General features: G+C 44.2%; 1 protein-coding gene across 1 annotated transcript in view; it reads left to right on the top strand.

Moving 5' to 3' along the window:
• The first annotated feature begins 208 nt into the window (after nt 1-208).
• LOC146856179 (coagulation factor XI-like) overlaps nt 209-25,853 on the top strand; it is a 64,136-nt gene continuing 38,491 nt past the window's right edge. The window contains exons 1-4 of the mRNA XM_085654233.1: nt 209-293; nt 4,601-4,663; nt 12,607-12,754; nt 24,292-24,401. Of these exons, the coding sequence (XP_085510359.1) occupies nt 4,609-4,663; nt 12,607-12,754; nt 24,292-24,401 (313 nt within the window). The 5' untranslated portion in view covers nt 209-293; nt 4,601-4,608. The remainder of the gene's footprint in view (nt 294-4,600; nt 4,664-12,606; nt 12,755-24,291; nt 24,402-25,853) is intronic.

Genomic DNA, 25,853 nt, shown 5'->3' with positions numbered 1-25,853 from the left:
AAAAAGCATATATATACATATATATTCTTTGTAGGTTGCCCTACCAGTTTTATCTGCGATCCGTCGTGTCCAAATTAAATGTGCTTCTATTTACGCCCCGCCATTTACTCATCTTCCTCCCTGATGTAAGCTATTTACTGCTCCCTTCGCTACCCCCTCTGTCTCTGTCATTTACCTCCCGTTAGCTGGCCCCGCCCCTCTCCTGCACCTTAAATAACGCGCTCTTGGTCCAGGACAGCGACTCCCGCAACCACACGAACAGAGACGGCAGCTCCAGGCAGAGGCTGCATAAGGTGAGAAAAAAACCAATTTTCAGAGTATCGTGTGATTGTACATTTGATTGAACCTTTCATTGTTATAACTTGTGGTAATTGGTGAAGTTATTATAGTGTTGCCTACGCACATCGTCGTGTTGGGAAGGCGGGCATTGGGCGAAGGGCCGGTCCCTAAGGGTCACCTGTGGTCCGTGTCTCTTTAAGACCTCCGTCAACCGGCCACAGAGCCTTACTGCCTTCCGTGGCCCCCGCCAGGCCACAGTAATGTGCTGGCAGAGTCGGCCTTTGCTAAGATAGCGGCGTGGGCGGAAATAAATGTCGCGCCCTTGCTGCTGGTAGTTAGACGAGGCATCAAGGTCCCGTTTGTGTTCAAGGGTCAGTACCTGGCTGAGCAGGGACTGAGCCCTCATTGTAACATCCCCGGACCCCCTCCCCCCCACCAGCTCTCCTGAATCAGTGATAGCTCGGCTGCCTTGCACAGATGATGGTTTTGTTGATCTGTGCCAGCAGGGTTAGAGGGTGAAGGGAGGGCAAGGCATGCGTCAGACCTGCCGTACAAAAGGGGGTGGTGATGGACGGAGCATCAGAACCAATCAAACACTCGCACCCAGTCAACAGATCCGGGTTTGATCCATCACCGTTCTTTAGCCCACTCTGCCACCCCAGTTCAGACATGGCCATATGCAAATCAGTCTGACCCTTTGCCTCATGGGAACAGTCCAGCCCGAACTGCCAAGCCATGCCTTCCCTGGACCGGAAACAAGCTTCCTAGGACCGGTTTATGGCATTTCAGCCGTCTTCAGCCAGGCTTGCTTGAATCCAGTGGCAAAGTGAGCAAGGGACTCACGTCTGAGCATACCCTGCTGGCAGGATAAGAGGAACATTGAAGGAGTGCCCTGGATGACCACCCGTCAGAACACCAGAGACACTGCCCGGGTCTTCGGCATCACAATACCAGAGGGAGTGGGTACGACTGAGTGTGGGGCTGGAGAGCCCACGGGACACTTGCTCTGCCTCATAGTGCCGTAGCCCTGGAACACTTCGACTTCTAAGCCTCGTCCCAGCACTACCGACCTCACCGGGAGACCGGGCGTATCTGCTGTGTTTCATTTAATAGTTGTACATGTATGTGTCCGAGATAACTGACTCAGTCCCATTCCTAACAGCCTGACACATGAACCTGTGCTTTGAGTAAATGTCGCCGAACTCTTATAGACGTGTTTCTTACTGTCTGGCGCTACGAAACATTTGGAGGCACCTGTTATATCCAGGCCAGCCAGCCTTGCAGCTGGTTGGGTCTGACCTGTATTTGGCATTGCCCCAGGCTAGCAGGCTTCCAGAGGTTCAAAGCAGGACTGCTCCATGTCATCTAATCTTCCGGGCTAGACTCCAGCCCACCGTGTGCCTGACAGAGTTCATTCCTCTGTGTCCCACTTTACACTTCAGAGTTGCCAACCTGACTTTTGATTGGCAGCCTTTCAGACTCCAGCTGGAGGCTGACAGGTTATGCTCCAGTTCTACGAGCTTTTCAAGTGTTCTGACTTCGGAGGGAGTAACTTTTCCCATAAAAGGGGCTGACAAAGCAACTGCTTGTCTATAGTCTTACAAGTGCATGGCATCTGAGTGATTCTGACCCAGCCCTATCAGCCTTAGGCTGTTGGAAGGCCTCTGTTTTTAAACTGACATTTTTGCGTGACTTCCTCCCAGCCCCCATGTGAAGGCAGGTAGAATTTTACTCCCCTACAAATAGCCCCATCTCACCCGAGCTCATGTTTCCTGTCATTAAATGTGCAATGTCTATTTGTCCTGTTTCAAGCTGGTTTGGTTAGTTTCCAACCTCCTGGGCAGGGAGCTGCAGGCAGGCGACCAACTCTCACTATGGAGAGCAAAGGCCACAGCCCAAGATTCCCTTCAGAGGGAGATGCATAAAAGATGTCCCCATCTCCCTCTTTCAGTTTCTCAGGTGCTCCCTTTTATTCCGCTTCACAGGAACTCAAAGTACTTGCTAGGCACCACTTCAGCATTAGCGCAGCACCACCTCAGCACCACCTCCGCACCAGTGCAGCATCGGAGTACTGAACACTCCCCGGGTCTTCTGCATCTCAATACCAGAGGGAGTGGGTAAGACTGAGCGCCAGGCTAGAGAGTCCATGGGGACCTTGCTCTGCCTCATAGTACCATAGCCCTGGAACACTTTGACTTCTGCGGCTCAGACTCCTAGCGGGGCCTAACCGGAATGGTGCCTATCATTAATGGGGAATAACCACTGCCCGTAGACAGGGAAAAAGCTCAAGGATCTGCCGGAACAATGCTTTAGGAGGGCTCTGCATATTTATGTATGTCACATTTTATTTTGCTTTCGTATACAAATACTACTTTTTCATAAAAGCCAGTATTTGTCTGGACATTCATTTTTTTGGCATTGTTGGGTGTATTTTTGAGTCTTTAGCATGTGTTCGCCTTACACCTGCCTCCCATAAAAGTGGTCATGAACTGCTCGACCTGCATAACCACAGAGTGAAATGCTGAAGTTGTACTTCGCCCAGTTGCTTAGGACTCATAGTTGATTGATTCCCTGGGATATCAGGAGTACAAGGCCGCAACCGCCAAAGTTGGTACCAGTTGGCTCTTGCTTGCCCCATGGCCCTCTGAAAGGGCTTCTGAAATTAATCAATAACAACTGTGTCAAAAACAAATCCTCCCTCTCCTTGCGGTTTACTAAGAGCTGACTCATCTTTGAATCACTCTGTGCACATAGTTTGTTATAAACAAATCTCAAGTGTACTAATCCAAGTCTCAGGTGCGGCATTCCTGCCCAAGGGCCTGCAAGGTGTAGAGATACCTGTTCCAGGTCAGAAATGTGAACAGGTGGGATATTCAGCAGTACAGAGTATTTGCTGTGATCCACAGTTCAATTCCTGACTACACATGATGTAACAAGGGAGAACAATCCCGGTTGCGACTTACACCGCAGTGGCTCAACAGATCCTGGGAAGAAGCAATCCTTTTTCATTTGGTGCTGCCATTACCCACCTCCCAGGAGCCCATAAACTAGTAACACAAATGTATCTTCTGTCCACCGAGGTAAGAATCCCACATCGACCATTGGATCTGGTGCCAAAAACTAAATATTAAGCATGTTTGTAGGTTCCTCATTATGTGACCAATCTCTTGTTCCCCTCAGCATGAGTATCTATCAAATTTCATAGATGGATGAGTAGCTTAGTGGATATCTTCTCTGTGTTGTATAGTCCTGCACAGGGAGTAAATATTCATAATAGAAGAGGTAGGCGCTTTGGATACCTCTTGTCTTTTAACTGGCATGGCGCATTTTTCCCTGGGCTTTAGTAGAACTGACTTGACTACAGGATGAAGACAACGCTCTAATCCATGACATATGTAATATTTGTATCTTCTAAATAATAATTGTATCTTCTAAATAATACCACTTCTCAAATGGGGCTCGCTGTCTGTCGTGGATTGACCTGCTTGCAGAGTGCATTTGCACTGCTGGTTCCATGTAAACAATTGACAGAAATAGCTGGTAGGTTTGTTATTCTCTTCTGCCCAGAACATTGGAAAATACAAAACCCGGATGTTAAGCCTCAAAGGCATTCATTGAAAAGTTGGATGGTTGGTGGAGCATCCATGTGTCATCTGCCCCTTATTGAATCCAAGGGCCTGAGTGCTTGGCCTTCAGAAGTCCATGCCAGGAGGTATCTTGAAGCCATTACTTGGTTGTTTTTCAACATGGTGGAGAGGTGTGGTGAAGTGGCCAGGGCAGCTAACTTCAGAGCACAGGGTTCACGGTTCGATCCCCGGCTCCGGTGGCAGCTCAGCACCGTGTGACTCTGGGCAATAGCTCACTTAATTTCCACGACAGCCCTCAGTGCCTTGAGGCCCGTAAGGGTGAGTAGTTGGCGCTTTACAAATACGGATTAAAAAAATTTTTTACATGGAAAAAATGAATCAGTAGATCATTTGTACACCCACAGGGAGTGCAGCACATTCCAACGTTTTTGTATTTCCAATGAACAGTGAGTTTTCTGTAGCCTTCTGGAAAACGTAAGTGCAAAACAATGAGAATCAGGCCATTTCAGACCCAAAAGGAACACTAAAGACATTTTACCCAATTTGTGGCTTCAGACTCTAATTTGAACACACATCCCTTATTACTTCATTGCCTTTGACTGATAGAAGTGTCAATTGGGTGACTTAAACTGTGTGCAGAGATGAACCAGTGGAAAGATGTAAAACTCATCATGTTTTTCCTTTCACCCTCTTCATTTTGTTACTAATCGAGTCTATATAATTATTTTTTACAGATAAAATCATGAAATATTTTATCCTTCTTCAAGCCTTTCTTGTGTGTGCAACATCAGGTCAAGGTAAGAGACATTTACAGACAGGGTGAAAGTCCTAAAAATGAAGTGGGTGGATAAACCAGGTTAGCCAGAATGCAAGTGACATCACTGTGCATGACATTACAGCAAGTGGCATCTTGGCATCTTGACCCTTAACCTCGCAGTGATTTTAAATTGTGATTCCAGAGGCACCAAACATGGGAGGTTTTTAAAAAAAATGTTTTTACCAATTGGAAATTACACTTCTAAAATGTAATAAATGAGCCCAATGTTATCCTTTGGGAGAGATGGGCCTTGCAGTAGTGAAAAACGAAGGTAAGAGTTTTTCACTACCAGGACATGTAAAACCTAAGAGTACATATCCTACTTTTTAAATACACTGCACCCTGCCCTCGGTTTGTCCAGGGCCTTCCGTAGGGGTAACCTGCATGTATTAAAAAAGGTTTGTGCCTGGCAAAAAGGTTAACTTGCCAGGTCGACATGGCAATTTAAGGCTGCAAACACAGGCTCTGCAATGACAGGCCTGAGACATGTTTAAGGGCTACTTAAGTGGGTGGCACAATCGGTGCTGCAGGCCCACTAGTAGCATTTGATTCACAGGACCTGCACACATGTATTACACTTTACCGGGAACTTTTAAGTAAATTAAATATGCAAATTGTGGATAAGCCAATGACACCATGTTTGAAGCAGAAAGCACATTCACTTTAGCAATGGTTAGCAGTGGTAAAGTGCAGAAAGTCCTAAAGTCAGCAAAAACAGGAGGGCTTACGGCAAAAAGTCAGGGGAAACCACACCAAGGATGCCAAGTCTAACACTGTACATATATTAATTGAGACACTAGGGACCATGTTATATTACCACAGGATGTTTATCCATAAGAACAGAGTAATTAGGGATTCAGTGATGTAAAATGTCTAACATGTAGGTAACAAATCAATTAGGGGCAGATGTAGAACCATTTTTTTGCGGTCGCAAACGGGAATTCAGCCCATTTGTGACCGTAAAATTGGTCTGCCCCATGCACAAACCATATTACCGACTTGCAAAATATGTGTTGTAGAAGTGTAGAGGCATTCATATACTTGGCGGGACCGTGGTGGTCCCGCCAAGCATATTAGGACTTTTCTCCCCTCCAGGTTTACATGGTGGTTCCTCTTCAATGTAAACCCTGGTGGAGAAGAAACAAAGGAGGTCCTCCAGGGCCCCCTGATGCCTTAGCATCCTGTGGATGCACACAGGGGGTGCAACGTGTACCCCTCTGTGTGCATGCACACCAGTTACCTGCACGGCATTGACTTTTCAGTCCATGCTGTGCTGGAACTCTTTTGCCATTTCCATTGCAGGGCCTGTTTTTCGAGGCACCGCTGTGGGAACACTGAAAAAGCCCACCAGACAGGAGGAACCTCCTAATCTGGCAGGTGGCCTGACTATGGGTTTGCTACTGTAGTGGCAGGTGGACCCGGTGCCGCACCACCAAACTCTTAATTGGGCCCTAAAAGTCTACTACTGCAGAGACCTATGTGTAGCATTTAGATGTATTTGAATCATAGCCATGCCACCTCAGACTTTCAACATTGTGGAAAATTGATGTAATTAGAACCTCAGAGTAGAATAAGGAAAATATAAATGTATGTGGTAGGTACATTGACTAGAGTCAGACCCTAGTAACTGCAGAAAACTAATTACAGAGATCAGTGGCCAAGGCATCGGATGCGAAGTGAGCGCCATCCTTACCTTGTTTGGAGATCACACAGCATTCTTGCAGAGTTGTAAAGTGGATTATGTAGCCTCGGAAGGAGCTGCCATGTGGTCCCCTTCTCTAAATTAGCCCTCTACCAAGGGATTGAACTCCATGATCATGTAACAAAGCAGTGAGTACAAATGCATACCCTGATGAAATTAAACGGTCTCCATCGTTGGAGGACTTTGTTACTTTAAAAATAAGCTGTCATCCAAAGACAGAATTTTCTCTCATAATATTGAACAATCACAATTCCTTTTGCTCTGTTTTAAATTATCTTTATGATGCTCCTCACATGTTTTGTAAAAAAACAAAGTGTAAGGTTAATGCTACATAATGTCACAGAGCAGAAATGCAAAAACAGAAACACTCTGTAATCAGCAGTTTAAAACCCACATTTCTCCGCTCCATATGCATCTATAAGTTTATCTTTATTTGTGACTCCAATGAGAGCCACCCTTCTCACGTGGACACCCCGCTTGGGTTGCCCCTCTGACTCTCTATCTCCGACAAAATAATTGTTCTCCCTCAAGTATTAGGTCTGTTTGGCATGTTCGATTTACCAAGGCACCAACCAGTACATCCTCTTAAACATTGGCATTTCTTGATAAACTTAGGACCTCATTATGATTTTGGCAGGGCAGGAGCAGGACCCCCGACCCTGCTCTCGCATTGCCAAACCCATGTACACACACCTGCCAAATCAGGAGTTTTCTCCTGTCTGTCTGTTCATTGGGGTTAACAGCAAAACACACAAGATGATGGACGGAATGTTGCACATTGGCAAAACATTCACCCCCAGTCACAGATCTGGGTTTAATCCATTGTTATTTTGCTCACCACGCCACCCCAGTTCAGACATGGCTATATGCAAATCAGACTTGACCCCGTGCCTCGTAGGAACAGTCCAGCCCGAACTGCCAAGCCATGTCTTCCCTGGGCCGGAATCAAGCATCCTAGGACCGGTTTCGGGGTTTCACCCCTCTTCAGCCAGGATAGCTTGACTCCAGTGGCGTAGTGAGCACGGGACCCACGTCTGACCTACCCTTCCCACATAGTGTTCATTGGGGTTCCCAAGGCAATGTCTATGAAATAGGTGCCGCAATGGGAACGTCCAAGGCAGTCCCTGCAGGGCATGGACTTCTGCAGTCCATGCCTTGCAGATACTGGTGTGCTTGCACGAAGTGGGGGGGGGGGGGGTGCGTTTTGTGCCCCCTGTGTGCATTCACATGGTGTGAGGCACAAGGGGTTCCTTAGTTGCCTCACCGCCACACTTTTCATGGCAGTTGCGCTTCTATGAAAAGTGTGGCAAGGAGTTGCATTTTGGAAGCGCTCAGTCTGTCACTCAGGGGTTGCATTGTTAATGGGGAATCATCCAGACACAAACTTGCAAATTCCTTTGCACACTCCACTATGAGGAGTTTTAGCTTCTAGTTTTGTGGATTTCCCCCATATGTGGTTATTCCTGCAGACATCTTCTCAATACTAGGCTTGGTCCTTTATTCATACTGTGGAAGCTAAGCTAGACCTGACTGCATTCTTGATTTTTGAAGCATTTGTGTTTCTTTAGGCATTAGAATTGTTTTGTGATTGTTGAAATACTTTCATGTTGTCCTTTTTCCAACAATATTTCTCACCACCACCGTATAAATATTAGCTAAATTGAGGCAGAAACGCTAAATGTTATCCACCAAAACTGCTAGTTTGCCGCACTTTTTGTGCTTGTGGAGCGATTTTAGCACAGGTAACTTTCCCTTATAATATATTATAAAAGTGTGCTGCTCTTTTTCTCTCCTGTTGCATTTAAATAGAAGTGTTCTGCCAATTCACTGAGGACACTCCATTGGAAATATAAGGGACACCCAGTTGCCAGTGAAAGCAAATCAGATACAGTAGGTACAATTATCTGGGCAGCTCCCACAACTTTCCTTCATAAATGCAGTTCTGGGCAACACTTCCTGAGCAAAGAGTTGGGTCCCAGGAGACCAAAGTGGTCATTGTGCATCCTAATGTGGCGAGCAAATCCCATTTATTTAGGGGCGGGTGCTATAGTACTCACGGTATCCAATGTCTGCAAATCCCTACCCACATGGTGCCCATTCAATTGTTTTTATTCACTTGAGAGCTATACCATTTACAATTTTACTTTACAGAGAAGTTGAACAAACAGGCAAGTTCCAACTATTTGTAAGTATGTGTCAGTTGAAAAGCACAAACCTAGGTAATAGGAAGCATAATGCTGTGCACAGTTGAAGACCGTGATATAGAGATAGATTTGAGGTGAAGATAATGGGTTCTGGAGAGACAGATGGACTGTTTACTGACTTACAATGTAGTTTTCCTTAAAGAAGTGCATTTTGAGCTCTTTCCAAAATTGTAAACTGCAATGGTGGTCCTAAGGGATACATGGATGCTGTTCCAGATCCTGGGCATGTAGATTAAGAAGGCTTGTTGCATTTTTTTCTTGAACTCCAGCCTGTAGTGTCTTGGCTGTGAGATGAGCTTGTGAAGAGGATGGTCAGGGGCCAGCCTTGATGACTTTGTAGCTGATGCGCCAGGTATCCAAGGCATTGTGGGCTGCATAGAGATCCAGTGGAGGTGATGTTTTATTTCATTGTACCATCATAGAAGCATGATACAGCATTTAGTGTGCCCTTAAGAGGTGCCAGTGGGGTGTCTGGGAGTACAGAGAACCAGGAATTGATACCATCTAGATTCAAGAGTAAGAGGGCTCGAGCAGCAGTTTTAAAGACCTTTTCTGTGCAGTAGCATTTTCACTTTCTTTGGTTAAAAAAAAAACTGGTACCAATCTATATTACATGCAGGAGGGGGTTGACATTGAAATATTGTTGTCTGTGAACACTTTTTTGGTCTTACTGATGAAGGGTAAGTGATTGATACGACTGTAATTAGCAAAATCAGCAGGGGTTAGTGTTGATTTCTTCAGGAGATGAAGAGTATCAACCAATCCAGATTTATAAAGAGCCGCAAATCACCAGTGAGGGTCTCAAGGTGCTGGAGTTGCTAGCTGCTTCGCAGTACTCTGTTCATTCAAAACTGTGTCTAGAATCACTCTGTATTGAAGAAAAACAAGGTGAAGCAGTGAAAAACTAGGGAAAAGCAAGAGAAAGCAGTCTGAAGCACTATTTATGGATTGATCACATAAAATTGTATTGCATATGTGCACATGTTGTGAAGGTCCAGTAGGAACTAGTCCTATAAAAGTCATTTGTATAACCTATTGTCTAAGTTGCCTATAGACTGATATTACTTCAACCAGTAAGTGTGTTAGATATGGAAGTGTAAAAAATGTGTATGCCAGCACATTGTCTAAATCCATCCAACACGTGATGGGTGACTGTCACTCTTTAGAAAAGCCTTACTAACTTTCTGTTATGTATGGGGCAACTGACCAGTAGGCCATGTCTGGTGTACTTAATGTCTCATAGAGACTTCTAGGTCTCAGTAGAGTGCCCATGTAACTACAAACTGTGTAGGTCTGTATGTCTAAAGCTCCCAATATTTGCAAGCGAAAATGCAGCGAATGCATGTACAAATATTTCAGCGGTATGCAGCATGTGCATGCACCCTCTTATGAATATATCTAACAAAGAGTTGTGTGTGTCCTGATAACTCCTATCACAATAAAAATTGATTGTGCAATGTTAGCAAATAGATTCAGTAAACATGACATTCATACTCTGAAGTCAAATGGGGAATCGACTTTTATCAGTCAAGCACTTAACAAGCCTATGTTAAATAGTGCTCCCTATTATACAGTAGATGGTAAAGCACCATTATTACGCTAAATGGTCTGGACATCCTTTTTTAAGCATAAAATTGATATTTTTAGTGTGCAATCAACCTACTAAAAAGTCCAGAAAATCCAAACGCCAAATATTGAAGCACCAATGTTGTGTAAACTAAGTCCTTGGCTCAGCTCTGCAAGGTTTATTTTCACACCCTTGGTGATACAATTGAACTAAGTTCAATGCACCAGCACTGAATGTGAAAAACAGGTTTTGGTAGTTCCGCAGAATCCCACCCAATATATAAGGAGGTGATGTCCATGCTTTCGGGTTAGTCACAGAGAGCAGTGGTAGTCCAAACGATCCTTCATTAATGATTTACACACTCAAGGTCACTGGAAACGGAATATGAATTTCAAAATATTTATTTGAATATGCCATGATCTAGTGCACATAACATCACAGAAGATAATAAAAAGCAGCTAAGCTTTTCAATAACAGGGAAAACAGGGAAAAATTAGAACATCACGATTTATAGCCCTTATACCCTCGATGTGCTATCTCTAAGTGCTATGCTACTTATTGCAGATGAATAAATAATAAGCCTGAGTTTCGGAAGTGGTGCACGCACAATGACAACAGGGTTTGTTTGGAATGACTTGTCCATTATTTCGAGCACAAGGCAAAGAGCTAGGAGATTGAGTGTGTGTGAGGACACTATCTTGGCACCAGTTTGTGAAGGTTGTATGGCATGCTTCACAGAGCCTTAGGAAGTTTTGCTGGCGGCTTCATCTGTTGAGATGGAACCTGATGCTCTTCTCATCTGAATCTGCGACTGTGACCTGGGTGAAGTTTCTCTCCACTTGAGGAAATGAGTGGTGATCCTTAAATACTAAATTATATTCAGGGATGAAAACCTGATGTTTCAGGAATGTTGGATACAGATTACTAGTACCAGAAGAAGTGTTTTAGATGCATATTTAAGAAAATGGGAGACAAAGGGACTTCAATTTGGACTACACCCTTTTGATGTGTTTATGGATGTTGTTTTGATGATGTCCTTGATATTATGATAAGTGAACACTTGCCTCAGACTGGATATTACATTAAATGTTATATCTAGGTTATCTGAATGAGTTGACTCTGTCAGGTCTCGGAATAATAAGGGCCTCATTAGTGATTATGCCAGAGGTATGAACAAGTTGGAGAGGCTAATTAAAATGGATACTATAGCTAAAATGGAACCTGTGGTGTATGTGTTTAGGAACCTAAAACTAAACGAAAGAAGCCTGAAAGAATTTGCTAAAATAGATAGAATAATACAATTATGGAGGAAAACCGTATTAAGACGTGACATTCCTGGAATAATTTCAAAGCTAAATAGTCACAACATTATCACTGAATGTTTTTTTGATTGATTGATCTTCCTTAGAAGAGATATACATTATACATTTACAGAATTAAAGCATTTTCAAGCAACGTGCATTTAATGGAACAGTAATTCATCATTTGTTAAATGTTCAATAATATGTCTAAAGATTGAAATGAAAAAGGGGTCTCTGCCCTGGAAGACCTGATCCATATAACAAAAGTTTAAGTCTCTACATTCAAAAGAATGCTCTACTCGTATTGATGAAGACTGTTAGCAGTATTTAAATACATCTATTAAATGAAAAGAGTATAGAATAAGAACTTTACACAAAGGTAAGTGCTTATCTCAGCATATTTTCTCAGCATATTTAGGCAACACTTTTAAACAAGAGGCATATTCATTTGAACCGAACTGAGCTCTCCTTTTCCATAAATATTGATGAATTGCAGTATCAAAAGGAATGTGTGACTTAATAATCACCATTTTAAGAATTATAATGTGTTTATTACCTCCCCGTGCTGATTAAATGAGGCTCATGTAGATTTCCAGCAATACACTGCAATTTGTAGTCCCTAAATACAGACTGGGAAGATACTGCCTTCTCCATCTTGGGCTCAAAAGTTTGGAACACTTGTCCTCTCAATCTGTGCATAGAATAAAATCTCCTTTTCCAGATCTTCAGCAACTTTCTGAATCTGTTTCCACATTATGCCCAAAACTGTTAATTTCTTCTGCCAACTTTTTATCAGCACCCAATGTCTGTGAACAGTGATGGATGCACTATATAAATGTCAATAAATGAATACACTTATGTAAAGTTAATATCTTGAATATCAATCGTTGATCCAGCATTGTGTACCTAGATTGAACCCTTCTGCACTGCTTTTATAATACTTTCTTTCAGAATGTTCCCTATTGTCTGCTTTTAAAAGTCTTCTGTGCTTTCAGAGGGTGAGTTAAGATGTTGACTGAGCTTCTTTAAACTACAAAGGAAAGTGTGCTATTGTCTGGTTTTCCTACTGTTTATTTTAAACATCTATCCACACATTTTTATATAGGGTCCTGTATTCTTTCATAATATGGATTTCTGTCTCTGTTTTAGATGCTACTCTCTTAGAGAATGTGGACTTTCCTGGAAGTGACATTGAGAGAATCTTGGCTCCAGATGCGGCATGCTGCCAGATTTACTGCACTGCCCATTCTCGATGCACATTTTTCACCTTTGTTTTAAAGCATCCTAATGTTCAAAGGTATCTGATTTGTTATAATGTGTATTCATCGGTATATTGGCTGTTGACCATGAACAACAGATTACTGGCCTCTAACATGACAGCAGAACCACAAACCAATATAAGCAGACCTTTAAGTGGAGTTGAGTATGGAAGTTCCAAAACCACACTAATTCCAGGATGCAGCTATTTGCAACCAATTTTCAGCAAGGTGCAGAAAGGCGGGGGATAACGGGTACAAAGCATACTTGCACCTCCTCTGTGTGCACTATATATATTCTGTACAGGGAGATGTTAGTTGATGTCATCAACAAGCTGGATGTCTATGTGGACCAGTACACCGAATAATACTCAATGGCACCTGCAGTTGTTGTGCACCACAGACCCTTTAGTTGTTAATGGCTGGTTTTAAGTGGGCTTTGTAAGAGGTAGGTAGCCAACGAGGGAATGGAGAAGATATAGATCTGAGTTCCATTCCTTCCCCGGTGAAACTAAATGATTTTAAGGCACTGCAGCTCCCTCCCCATCAGAGAAGAGTTGACCCCTATCGATCACAGATACCCTTGGCTAACCTTAGACACCCAAAGATATGGCAAACGTGGGCTGGTGATAGCTGGAGTAGTGAAGTGACTGCATAAATCCTCATAGCTGGTTTGGTTTCAAACAGCAGCGAAATTTGGGATCAGAAGTACTGAAGACACAGGTAGAGAGACATCATCACACACAGCCAGTAGGAGCAGGATTCGAGTGCTCATGGGCTCATGTTCCATACACATCTGGGGTACTGTGGCACTGCGGAAGGGGTGAGCGTGCTGGCAATGGACAGTCTGACACACTGAGAGGAGGCACCGGGCTAATGAGGGTGTGCCTTTTCCTCCTTGCATAGTGGCCGGTTATGACCAGAGGGACCTGTAAATAGTGTGGAATCAACAGCACAAAATTAAGGAAAAGGTGTGCAGAGACAAGCCACTGTGCAGGAAGTTGCCTACAGGGCCAGTGGCCTTGTCGACGTGGTGTTGCCAACAGGGTCTGTGGCCTCACAGTGCATAGCTTGTCGGGGATGTGACCTTGCCTCCTGCGCATTGACTAGGTGAGCCCTCAAAGCTTTGCTTATGTAGGGGTTGTATGAGGGCCACCTCCAACCACCCATAGAGATTAGAGTAATAGACCGCGAAGGCCTTGTTGATTTCTACCTGACTGTACAGAAGTTTGCTCTCTGTGCTGTGCATTTGCAGTACTTGAGAACCCTTTTATCTGAGTTAGTGAGCCACGTTATCATTCTACCCATATTGTCACGTTCTGCATTCGCTCTTGTTATGTATACTCAGTACTTGTTTGCATATTGTCAGTCCTCTAACTTGCGGAATTTCTCCCTTTCTGCTCATAGTCTGTCTTGAGATGCCTGTGTTCAGTCATTTAGAATCTCTAACGATGTTAAGAGGTGCTCCTGGCGTGCAATCTGGGCATGAAGTTGGGCCCGTGTCCCCACCACTGCTGATATGTAGTGACTGTATGCTATTAATTTAAATGCCTCCAATTCTGTTAGTAAAGAAGAAGCCGCCCCCATGTTCTCCCTAAAGTAATTACAGATCATGTCCCCCAATGCAAACCTGAAGACTAGGTCGTCAAATGTTGGAGTGTTGAGTTTCAAGGTCGGAATTCTAGGTTTGGACATCTTCCAGTCAAGAGTCCAAAATAGCGGCTTATGGATGGAGTGAGCTTTTGCCAGATATTCTTCTCTTTTGGTTCTCATCTATATGTAGAACATAAGAAAACATCTAGGCATACCAATAGTTCATGCATACTCAAGTAAAAGGAATAAACTCTGACCACCGGCTATAAGATTCACCAGGTATCATCAAATCCCCAGTTGTTGATCCAGTCTCGAAACAAATGGGTAGTCTTGTGTATCGGGAAGGGGACGTAGGTAGTATGGGATGTGGTCTAAAATTACATCAGCCACACTGTTGAGATCTCCTCTGAGTAATATATGGTAGTGGTGTATATGGGTGAGGAGGGGCGTTGGAGAAAGATGGCTGGCCCACATTAGGAGCATAAATGTACACTAGGGCTATGTCTTTGCCATTTAACTTGACTGCAAATATCACATGTACCTTCTGGGTCGATGATCTCTATCTGTGAGAAGAACAGGGTCCCGTAAAGCATCCAAGCCAGCACCCCTCTAGCGAGTAATGAATACTAAGTAGCAAAGTTCTCCCCCTCCAGCACTTCTGCAGCACCAGGCCCTCCTCTTTTGTGAAGCGAGTCTCTTGGAGGAAGGCGATTTGGACCCTCCGTCATTTAAGATATGTCTGGACCGTGTGTCTTTTGGAAGAGGAATCCCAGGTGAGCACCCCTACAGTGGAAGTAGTGCTAGCCATCGGGCTAGAGTCATTCAGAGCTAGTTTTATCCAACCATGTGGCCCACTCCATACCTCCCTCCAGTAGGACCTGGGTTTAGGAATAGTGCAAACACCCCATTATATGATAAATGGAAAAACTTCAACAGTTCTCCCAACTTGGGGATGAACTCATAAAAACAAACCCCAACTAAGCCTCCCCATGCAGTCGTGCCATGACACTCCATCCAAACACTAATAAACCATAGCATTAACGCTTCTCTAGTGAGATCTGATGGGACTGTCAATTGAGATTAGGGAGGAGGAGTAAACTCTCTAAGTGTTGGGGTCTAGAGTTTGAGTCCTTCCCCACCCATCCCCAGGGCCCACACATAAACAAGCCATGGAGAAGGCAATTCAGTTGGTGTGTCGCAGATATCAGATGGGGTCTCTCCAGCAGATCTCCTGAGCGCAGCTTACTCCTCCCCAGCAGATCAGCCGGGAATATTGTACTGTCAAATAATGTCATCCACCGATTTAGGTGTGATCTCAGGTAGATAGGCGCTAGAGCTAAGGATACTGTCCACACCAGACCCAGAGTCCTCGTCCGAAGGGAATGCACTTCCTGGTCTACCTCGCTGTGCGCCATCAGTGCAGATGTGGCAAGAGCCCGGCCTCTGCCTGCATGAGCCTGTTGTTGCATTGGGCCCTCGGCTTTCCTTCTCCTGGACCATTTGAATCTCCACAGTATGGGGATACCTTTCCTATTGTCTGGACGGCATTGGGGCACCTGGATGTGAAGCCATTCCTATACTGCAGTCTGGGTTTAAATAAAAGACGTTTCATTCTATTGTACGCTGAGCTTCGCAGGAACAAAGCATATGGAATATCTAGATCTCGCAGCCTCTCTTTAATGGGTATATAGGAAGCCCTGACATCTACCGCGATGTTCAGAAATGTTTTAACTTTTGTATTTTCCACTTGGAAGGGCCCGCAATGCAAACCCTGTTGCAGTAGACAGTCTCTGTCACAGTAATGAAGAAGCCAGGCCACCATGGGCTGAGGTAGTGCACCTGGCATGAGGAAAATTGGGATGCTACTCTGTATGTTTACTACAGCGCAACAAAGCAAACACAAAGAAATGATGGACGGAGCACTGAAACTATTCAGACACTCGCCCCTAGTCACAGATCTGGGTTGATTCAATCATCCTTCTTCAGCTCACTTTGCCACCTCAGTTCAGACCCAGCTATATGCAAATCAGTCTTGACCCTGTGCCTCATGGGAACAGTCCAGCCTGAACTGCCAAGCTAGGTCTTCCCTGAACCGTAAACAAGCATCCTGGGACCGTTTTCTGGGTAACACCCTTGATCAGCCAGGCTAGCTTGAATCCAGTGGCAAAGTGAGCAAGGGACCCACGTCTGGGCATACCCTGCCAACTTAGGGTGAACAAAGCAAACACAATGAGATGATGGACGGAGCGCTGAAACTTTTCAGACACTCACCCCCAGTCACAGCTCTGGGTTGAATCCATTATCATTCTTTACCTCACTTCGCCACCTCAGTTCAGACCCAGCTATATGCAAATCAGTCTTGCCCCTGTGCCCCATGGGAACAGTCCAGCCCGAACTGCCAACCCAGGTCTTTCCTGAACTGGAAACAAGCATTCTGGGACCGGTTTCTGGGTAACACCCTTCATCAGCTAGGCTAGCTTGAATCCTGTGGCAAAGTGAGCCAATACTCAAGGGAAATCATTGAGTCCCCCATGATACATTCAGGAAGACCAATTCTTATATTATTACTATGCTGCAGTCGGGGTTTAAAAAAAAAAGACTTTTCATTCTGTTGTACGTAGAGCTTGGCAGGAACAAAGCATATGGAATATCTAGATCTCACAGCCTCTCTTTGATGGGTATAAAGGAAATCATAGGAAGCTCTGACAGCTACTGTGATGGTCAGAAAAAATTTGACTTTTGTATTTTCCACTTGTAAGGGGCCCGCAATGCAAGCCTGTTGCAGTAGCTAGTCTGTCACAGTAATGAAGAAGCCAGGCCACCACAGGCCGAGGTAGTACGCCTGGCACTGGGGAAATCGGTGCGCTACTCTGTATGTTCACTACAGCGCATACATTTTAAACAGGCCTTCCTGGGCTACCACCTCTTGTAGCCAATATTCAAGAAGGGAAATCATTGCTTAACCCTCAATACATTTAGGAAGACCTACTGTTACATTATTACACTGTTCCCTGCCCATTTGGTCTCCAATTCTGGCCTCCAGTGTTCAGATATGATCAGACATATCGTGCAATGTAGAAGAATGTGTTTTGTAACCCGGACTAGGTTGGCAACAATAGTCTCCTCTGTGAGGTGTGCTAATGCTCTGTGCTCGCTGAGTAAACCGATCTATCGCCACTGAATCAATCTTGGCCTCCAGTGCCTCTCTGATAGAGTTAATGGCTGTGAGTATAGCGTCCAGTTTGCCCCACTGTGGTGGAGTTACATCCACATCTGCATGTATAGGGGAGGCAAACTGGTGTCCCCTGTCAGGGGGAGGTTCTGTGGAGGAGTTGTTCTTCCTTGGCCTTATTAGTGCACCCCATGAGTCTAGGAGTGATGATGCAATGGTACTAGACCATTGTGTAAGGACTATGTGTATACATGTGTGGGGTCTGGCTAGAGCCGGGGCAAGGCACGGAGAGGTGGGATATAGCCCCTGCATATCGGGCTCAGCGTTTGTGCGCTACTCCTGCAGTGCAGAAGGAACGTTTCCGATAAAAGCCAAAAGGAGGAAAGCATAGAGACAGAGGTGAATGGGTCTGTACTTCTAAAGAGCCACTGCTTTTGAGGTATATGTGGTTACTAATGTTGGATAATTCTCTCTGGGGTATTGAACACGGAGGGAGCCCCCTCCGACCAGGAGTCAGTAATCCCAGGTCTGTTTACTCTCACAAATGGAGTAACATGGTGTCCTGCTGATTGCTTTAGCTGTAGGTCCCACTCAGGCTATGCCCTGGGAGCCCTCTATGCCATTAGTGTGAAGCCCTCTGGGGGGAGGAGGTGCACAGATTGAGGCTCCGAGTTCAGGTCCTCTCTTCAGGGCAACCTGGCCATGACAGTGATGGGCTATTACCCCCTGCAGTCCCCCAGCTGGCCAGGTATGACATCATGGTGGCGTTCAAGGAACTCAGTGAGTTCTGAATAAAGAAAGCACTGGGGCCTTCCTGAGAGTTTGTCAGAGGCTAGCCATATTGGTTATTTTGCTTGTGATCTCCTGGATGCATTCTCCATATTGCACACAGGGAAGCTCCATTTTGCCGCTCAGGGGCCCACTATCTGTCCTTCTAATTCAGCTCCATGCCATTCACACTATCTTTCCGTTGTCCAGGCAGCCCGTGATATGTTCAGTATGGGGAATGCGACATCCCACCACAGGGCACACGACACTGACACCAGGTGCCGTCACCACACGCTGGATGGCAATTGATCCTGTGGGTGGGTGGGGGCATCCTCCGGTCCCTGGGACAATCGGCCCATAATAGGAAGGGAACCGAGCAAACGCCCCCTGCAGCCCCATGCCAAGAGGGTCAGACAGCATTCAAGGCTGCAGTCTAGTGATTCCCATCGGGTAACAGCAGTGAGCCACGCTTGCAGCACAGCCGCAGCTTCCTTCTCGCGCCATCTTGAAAGGACCAGGTCAGTTGTATGCCATGGTCTCAGGGCAGCAATCTCAAGCGGTGCCTCTACTCCCAAGCAGCCTGCCGCCTCCCTCTTGGTCTTGGAGACCCCGAGTCAAGCGAAGAGAGCTTCAAAAGTGGGGTTTACAGCATGACGGTTAGCTCTGCCCCCCCCCTTCCATCCCCAGGATCAGAACCTGGAAATATGGCTGTAGATGGGGTTCAACAAACTCCCTCTGACTGGCGGGCACGAGGGTTTAATAGAAATTAGCATTACGTAGTTTTACAGCTCTAATATGTAGCTGGATGAGCAGAGGGAGATAAATCACCGGTGACTGTGCACCTCGACTGAATTGTGGTCCAAGTCTCTGAGTCTGCAGGTGTCTGAAGCTTCATTTCCGCAGGCTACAAAAAATGGCACATGACTGTGCTAGGTATCTGAAAAGGATGGGCGTGCTCCTGATATCCTGTTCGGTGGTAGACCAGATTTCTAGAGGCGTGCAAGAATATCAATACAGCAATGTGGCTTGGAGCTGGGACCACTACTGTGGGTGACCTGTATGAATCATGCGGTCTCCACCCATTTGATATTAAGTCCAAATATAAATCTATTGCACAGTTTGTGGCATAAATGCTCCTCATCCAGGAGTCTCCTTTGAGGCGCTGCAGAACATGGGAAGCTGAAATACACTGGAACTTACGCCTTATCTGACACCAGGGATCAGAAGGAAGGCTCTTACTTTGCTGCATAGGTTAAGCCTACACACAGGCAAAGTGTCACTGAGTGGGATTAGAAGCCTGTGGTCTAGGGGCATTGAGAGAGTTAAGAAATGAAGACTGAAGTAGATTGGCTGGCTGATTGCTGGAGGTATCTCATAATTAAGACTCCCTGTTTTCCGTTTTTTGAGTGATTCTTATAACACTTTGCCATGACTGCCAGGCCAATAACTTTGTGGTATCATAGGTAAGGCGGTCAGAAAGAAAGGACTTTTAGTAAAGAGACTTTACAGCAGTAGATATGCACAAGGCTGATACTGAAATGTGCATATTTTCATATACGTTCATTGATATATCTTCTGGAGGTCTTCATATCACTGAAAACTGGCAGGCATTCAAGAATGACTGCATATTTATTGGTTAAATAAATGTGGAAATATACCAGTTTCAGCTTTGTTTTCACAAAACCCATAATACATATGAATAAATACACATAAAGTTGACCAAAAGCAAATATGGATAAATACAGACAGCAATGTCAAACAAATAAATACCATAAAAGCGGAAGCCCTACTCATATTGTCAGGGTCAAACTGCTGCAATTTTATTTTCTTCATCGCACTTATAAGGCAATCCCATATTTTGTATGATTTATAGCGGTGTCTCTGTACTTTGGCCCAAATATCACCCAGAAGAGGGAAACCTCATACATATAGTGTGGGAATGCCCAGTGGTGTGGAGCTATTGAGCAATTAATCTCATCTTGATTGACCAGAACATTGCAGTGTACGTGATTGCCCCCTGTAAGCCGTGGCCCTTTTATTGGCTTAGGTACCAAAGGAGAGGGATCAGGGGGGCTTTTTCCGCTCACAGAGTGAGTGGGAGGTCCAAACTGGTAAGGTGCCCCGGCAATGAAGTTATAAGAACGAAGACTACCAGTAGTTCCTCAAGGAGAGGAAAGAAGTGGAGATGAATCAGTGAATTAAGCCTGGAAGGACTACATGTATACTATGTGTAAAGTGGGTAATCCTTTTGTTGGATTGTAATGCCCTCACACACCCTTTCAGGTGTCATGCTTCATCATCTGGGCTGCTCCTCGTCGGGCCGGCGGTGCAATGCCTAACGGGCTCCCTAAAAAGGGGCACTTTATCGGAGTTCTTTTAATCCAACAGCCGTCAGGTGAAGTGCGGGTGTGTGGGCCTAAGTGTTGTAGATATAAAAGTGAATTAAAACAGGGTCGAAAGTACCAGTGTGAACAAACTATTTATTTTAATGGTCTCCTTCCCTGGTTAAAAAAGTGTGTGTAGCACTGAGTAGAGTATAATGTCTCTAATTGTAGTGCATGAAATTGGTGGTCAACATGTTTCTCGCAGTGAGCACGTGCGCTCGCGATTCGTCAGGACCTATCAAAAATCTTATATATATATCTACGATGGTAATAGGGGACTATCTAAAGTATAGTGGTCTCCTAATCATAGTTGGTCAAGTGAACAACAAACTTAATCCTAAAATACCTGTTGAGGTCTGGTGCTACCTGCAGAAAAAACAGTACATTAAATTGGTCAGTGTGGGGACACAAAGCCACAGGTATCAGGGATTATAAAACAAACAAAAAGGCTTACAAAGTGATTCATTCTCCAACTTGGTTAAAAATGTAACAGTGGTGACTGCTGGTGCTCGAGCGTCAACAGCTGCTCATAAAAAGTGGTGTACCAACATGGTGAACTAAAGTGGCTAAACACCTATGTGGAACAAATAAAAACAATCAAGGTTGCAGAAACCAACGTTGGACTCACCCTAATCAGTAGGACTGCATGCCACAACAGTTCTGGGTGGACTCAGCGTGCGGCGAAGGACCTCTAAAAGTAGGTCTAAACTAAGGAGTAACAATGGCCTTACATAATGCAGTAATCACAGTTGGCACATGTGGGGACATAAAGCGCTTAGAAACTTAGCAGAAAAACAGGAATACGCTGGTTGATTAGCCATATGGACAGACTGCGTTCCCAAATGATGTGCGAGGATGTCAGAGTCGAGGAAATAACATGATGCTTGAAACTAACTGGTAATTAAGATGTTTTAGTAACTAGAACAATGAGGTCCCACTCCTATAGCAATGATGTTTAAAGCGCTCCTGAGTTAGAGTGAATTAATAGTAAGCAAAAAGTGAATTTTGGCCAGAGCCTAGTTATAGCACCCGTTGCTGATAGCCAAGTGGCAGCGGTTAAGATAACATGCTGGTGCGTGCCTCGCTATTGTAATAGAGCTGCTGACAGCCAACAGTTAGGGTAACAAGCTAGTGCGTGCCTCGCTAGTGTAATTGAAGCGCTTAGGGAACAGGACGAGTGGTTACTAATTAGAAAGAGAGAAAAGAAACACGGGTTTCGTGTGCGTACTTACATCTGCCCCGCATACGCTCTGCGCTATGACCTACCCGGTCCACCGAGTCTGGGAGGTGGAGACCTAAGCGCTCGCTATCGATTAAATACTTCCGGTCACGTCATGTGACGGGGTCACGTGATCGCGATTCGCGCGAGTGGCTAGAATTCTATAATAACGGGCTGGGTAACCGTATGAGCACTGTGTGTGTGCGCAGTGTATGATATGTTATAAAATGGACAGAATGCTTCAAATAAATCGATCTCTAAAATAGTGAGTGAATATGTAAAGAGCAAAGAAGGACAATATCGTCAGCCATCTTGGCTTGGGAAGCAAGGTATCAATAAAGTTTTAGTAACAATTGGGTACAAAGTATAGGCAAGGTGCCAAGTAAGCCTTGATAGAATATATCAAAGGGTTGTGTATTGAAGTGTGAGCCTTGGTGTATACTGGAACTCATACTCAAATATTAATGCATACAGAACGTGAGAACGAACTGTGGACCAGTTGTAAGGAGTATGTCACGTTATAGCTTCAGGGCTATGACGTGACCGGAAGTATTTAATCGATAGCGAGCGCTTAGGTCTCCACCTCCCAGACTCGGTGGACCGGGTAGGTCATAGCGCAGAGCGTATGCGGGGCAGATGTAAGTACGCACACGAAACCCTTGTTTCTTTTCTCTCTTTCTAATTAGTAACCACTCGTCCTGTTCCCTAAGCGCTTCAATTACACTAGCGAGGCACGCACTAGCTTGTTACCCTAACTGTTGGCTGTCAGCAGCTCTATTACAATAGCGAGGCACGCACCAGCATGTTATCTTAACCGCTGCCACTTGGCTATCAGCAACGGGTGCTATAACTAGGCTCTGGCCAAAATTCACTTTTTGCTTACTATTAATTCACTCTAACTCAGGAGCGCTTTAAACATCATTGCTATAGGAGTGGGACCTCATTGTTCTAGTTACTAAAACATCTTAATTACCAGTTAGTTTCAAGCATCATGTTATTTCCTCGACTCTGACATCCTCGCACATCATTTGGGAACGCAGTCTGTCCATATGGCTAATCAACCAGCGTATTCCTGTTTTTCTGCTAAGTTTCTAAGCGCTTTATGTCCCCACATGTGCCAACTGTGATTACTGCATTATGTAAGGCCATTGTTACTCCTTAGTTTAGACCTACTTTTAGAGGTCCTTCGCCGCACGCTGAGTCCACCCAGAACTGTTGTGGCATGCAGTCCTACTGATTAGGGTGAGTCCAACGTTGGTTTCTGCAACCTTGATTGTTTTTATTTGTTCCACATAGGTGTTTAGCCACTTTAGTTCACCATGTTGGTACACCACTTTTTATGAGCAGCTGTTGACGCTCGAGCACCAGCAGTCACCACTGTTACATTTTTAACCAAGTTGGAGAATGAATCACTTTGTAAGCCTTTTTGTTTGCCTTTTATTGGCTTACCAAGAGATTGGCGGTTTGGGTGCTGTTTTCCTGCAGCAATGAAATGTTAGAGGATGTGAATACTCTTTGGAGGGTGGTCATGAAGTGTATTTAACTTCAGGGAAGTCTGAAGTGCCACTTCACATACCCAAGTTCAGCTGTGTACAAGGGTGAGGAAGCCCAGGGCATATGTAAGTGCCATACAGTTAATTGCAAAATGTGCATAATGATATATTGGAGTTTGAGTAGTTCTGCGGCACATCATTCCACTGTGCTCATGTCTGGGTGTGCGACTCATGGTACACAGGCTCAATTTGGTGTACGTGTTAAAGGGGCACAGTATACATACATAAGTTCCGTACATATTTTAGTGCAAATAGATGTATAATTAGAAGTAGATAATGTGTGTGTGGTCCATCAGGCACTTTAATTTATGAACCACCTTTGGAATACACTGTTTGCGTGTAACCTCTTTGGCTGCACTTAGTTTAAAATGATAATGTCTGTTCTAAACATAAAACAATTACACAGCGACCCAATGTGTCACATGAAAACCCTAACACACCATTCATACAACTGTCACATGCATGCCATAACACCCCATCCAGACACATGGATGACCACTTATGCACAGAGTACTCCATGACGAAATCCAGACACTCAAATTCACTTCCTGCACTATTTCATGGAGAAATTTACACAGCTCACATAGGCAGACACATGCACAAACCTACTCATGATCTCTGATACACGCAACCAAACAGGTCATCCATAACAGGCCGACACCATTGGAAATAATTTATCTTCACACTATAGTTAGAGAGTTGAAAACTACATATTTTGTCATTTTAATTGTTTTTTAATGTATGTACTGTCAATATGATTGAGTTTAAGAATGTTAGGTGTTGTATCGTAGTAAACATGAATTGACTATCAAGTGCACATGTTGACAAATTGCTTGATTTTAGGACTACAGTTCTGTCAATATTTCATCTTTCATTTCTTTCTTTGCAGTTATTCCTGTTTTCTGAAGTACACGAGCAATGGACTTCCATTAAAGAGAAACACTTTGGCAAATGTTGTGTCTGGGTTTCGTTTATCCACAGTTGACCCAAACAAACATAGTACGTATTGTATAAATGAACGCTACCCCTTGGAATCATCTTTCCAGTCTGTTTTTATTTGATTATTAGATGAAGGATGCCTATCTGAGAAGCGTGTGTATAGTAACAACTTCAGTGTCCTCACTTTTCATCCTTATGAGGTTATAGTCTGGAAACAGTTTGTACAATTTTTATATATTTGATAACATTGTTGTTTTTTGTGCATAGCAAACATATTTTCTAATCATGTGATCTTAGATGTTTAACAATACTTTATATTCATTTGTTTCATTCTTTTTCTTTTTTGTTCCTGAATTTTGTGTTTCAGTATACATATTACTATTTGCATCAATATGCTGAAACTTCTAGACTGAGTTGTATTCCTTAATTCTTTACTCTTTATTTTATTTTTCATTCTTGATGTTTCAAACATACCTTGTAAAGCAACATCAATTCATCAATCAGTCTTAAACACAATAATTGGCCTGAGTGTTCTGAGTACATGGTGTCAGTAATTGTTTTTACATTTGGTTAACTTGCAAAATATAAGTTTCACCTCCATACGTCAGAGATCCACAACTTCTTTATTGTTTCTACACCACCAAAGGCAGAGCTGTTGTCCAACCTTCTCAACACAAAACCTTGGATTTCATTCTTGTTTGCCTTGGACAACCCTTTGTGAAAAATTGAGTTTGTTGATTGACTGGGTTGCGAGTCCTGTTCAAGCAACAGCCACAATCCCTTGCAGGGTGAACTTTAAAATGTTCCTAAATTGACCTGTGCCTAATCCTGGGTAGCTTGGCACAAAAACCAGTCAGGCTTACCTTAGAGGCAATGTGTAAATAATTTATACAGGACACAAACAGTAATAAAGTGAAAACCCAACACAAGAAAAATCCCAAACCAATTTAGAAAAACAATTTTAATAAAGCATTTGACACCAATATGATAAAAATCCTATCAGTAGGACCAACGTTATCAATTTTTTATGTTGTAAGTGCAATCTAATGCTTCAGACATCAAAGAGCTCACCACAGGCATCTAGTCATGCGAGACCTGGTCAAAGTCTAAAGGTCAGGCCAACTGCGATGGAGTGCGGTTCGAATACAAGAAGTGGGTTGTGCCCAGTCACCGCCTAACTTCGGACTTTGGAAAGAAAAGTGTCTTAGAAGGTAGAAGTTCAGCAAGGCTGCAGGAGTGTCCAAAAAGGGAGCGTCTTTGTCAGATGGCCGTAGAGTGAAGTCGCAGAGAGCATTTTTACCTTCAGATTTAGCCGTCGAAATGGAAGTTGAAAATCTCCAGCAGGATGAAGCAGGAGGCTGTAGTTGAAGACAGTCTGTTCCACGAGGTCGATTCCACTTTGGTGAAGGACCCACTGAAATGGATTTGCTTTAGCAGAGAAGAATGTAGCGGGAGAAGCAGCAAAGTCAATCTGACCGGCAATGCATGTTGGGCGGCTATGCGAGCAGGTTG

Source organism: Triturus cristatus, chromosome 4_1, assembly GCF_964204655.1.
Source record: "Triturus cristatus chromosome 4_1, aTriCri1.1, whole genome shotgun sequence".
Taxonomy (NCBI): Eukaryota; Metazoa; Chordata; class Amphibia; order Caudata; family Salamandridae; genus Triturus; species Triturus cristatus.
The sequence above is the reverse complement of the archived record's forward strand: the minus strand, read 5'-3'. Positions and strand labels throughout refer to the sequence as shown.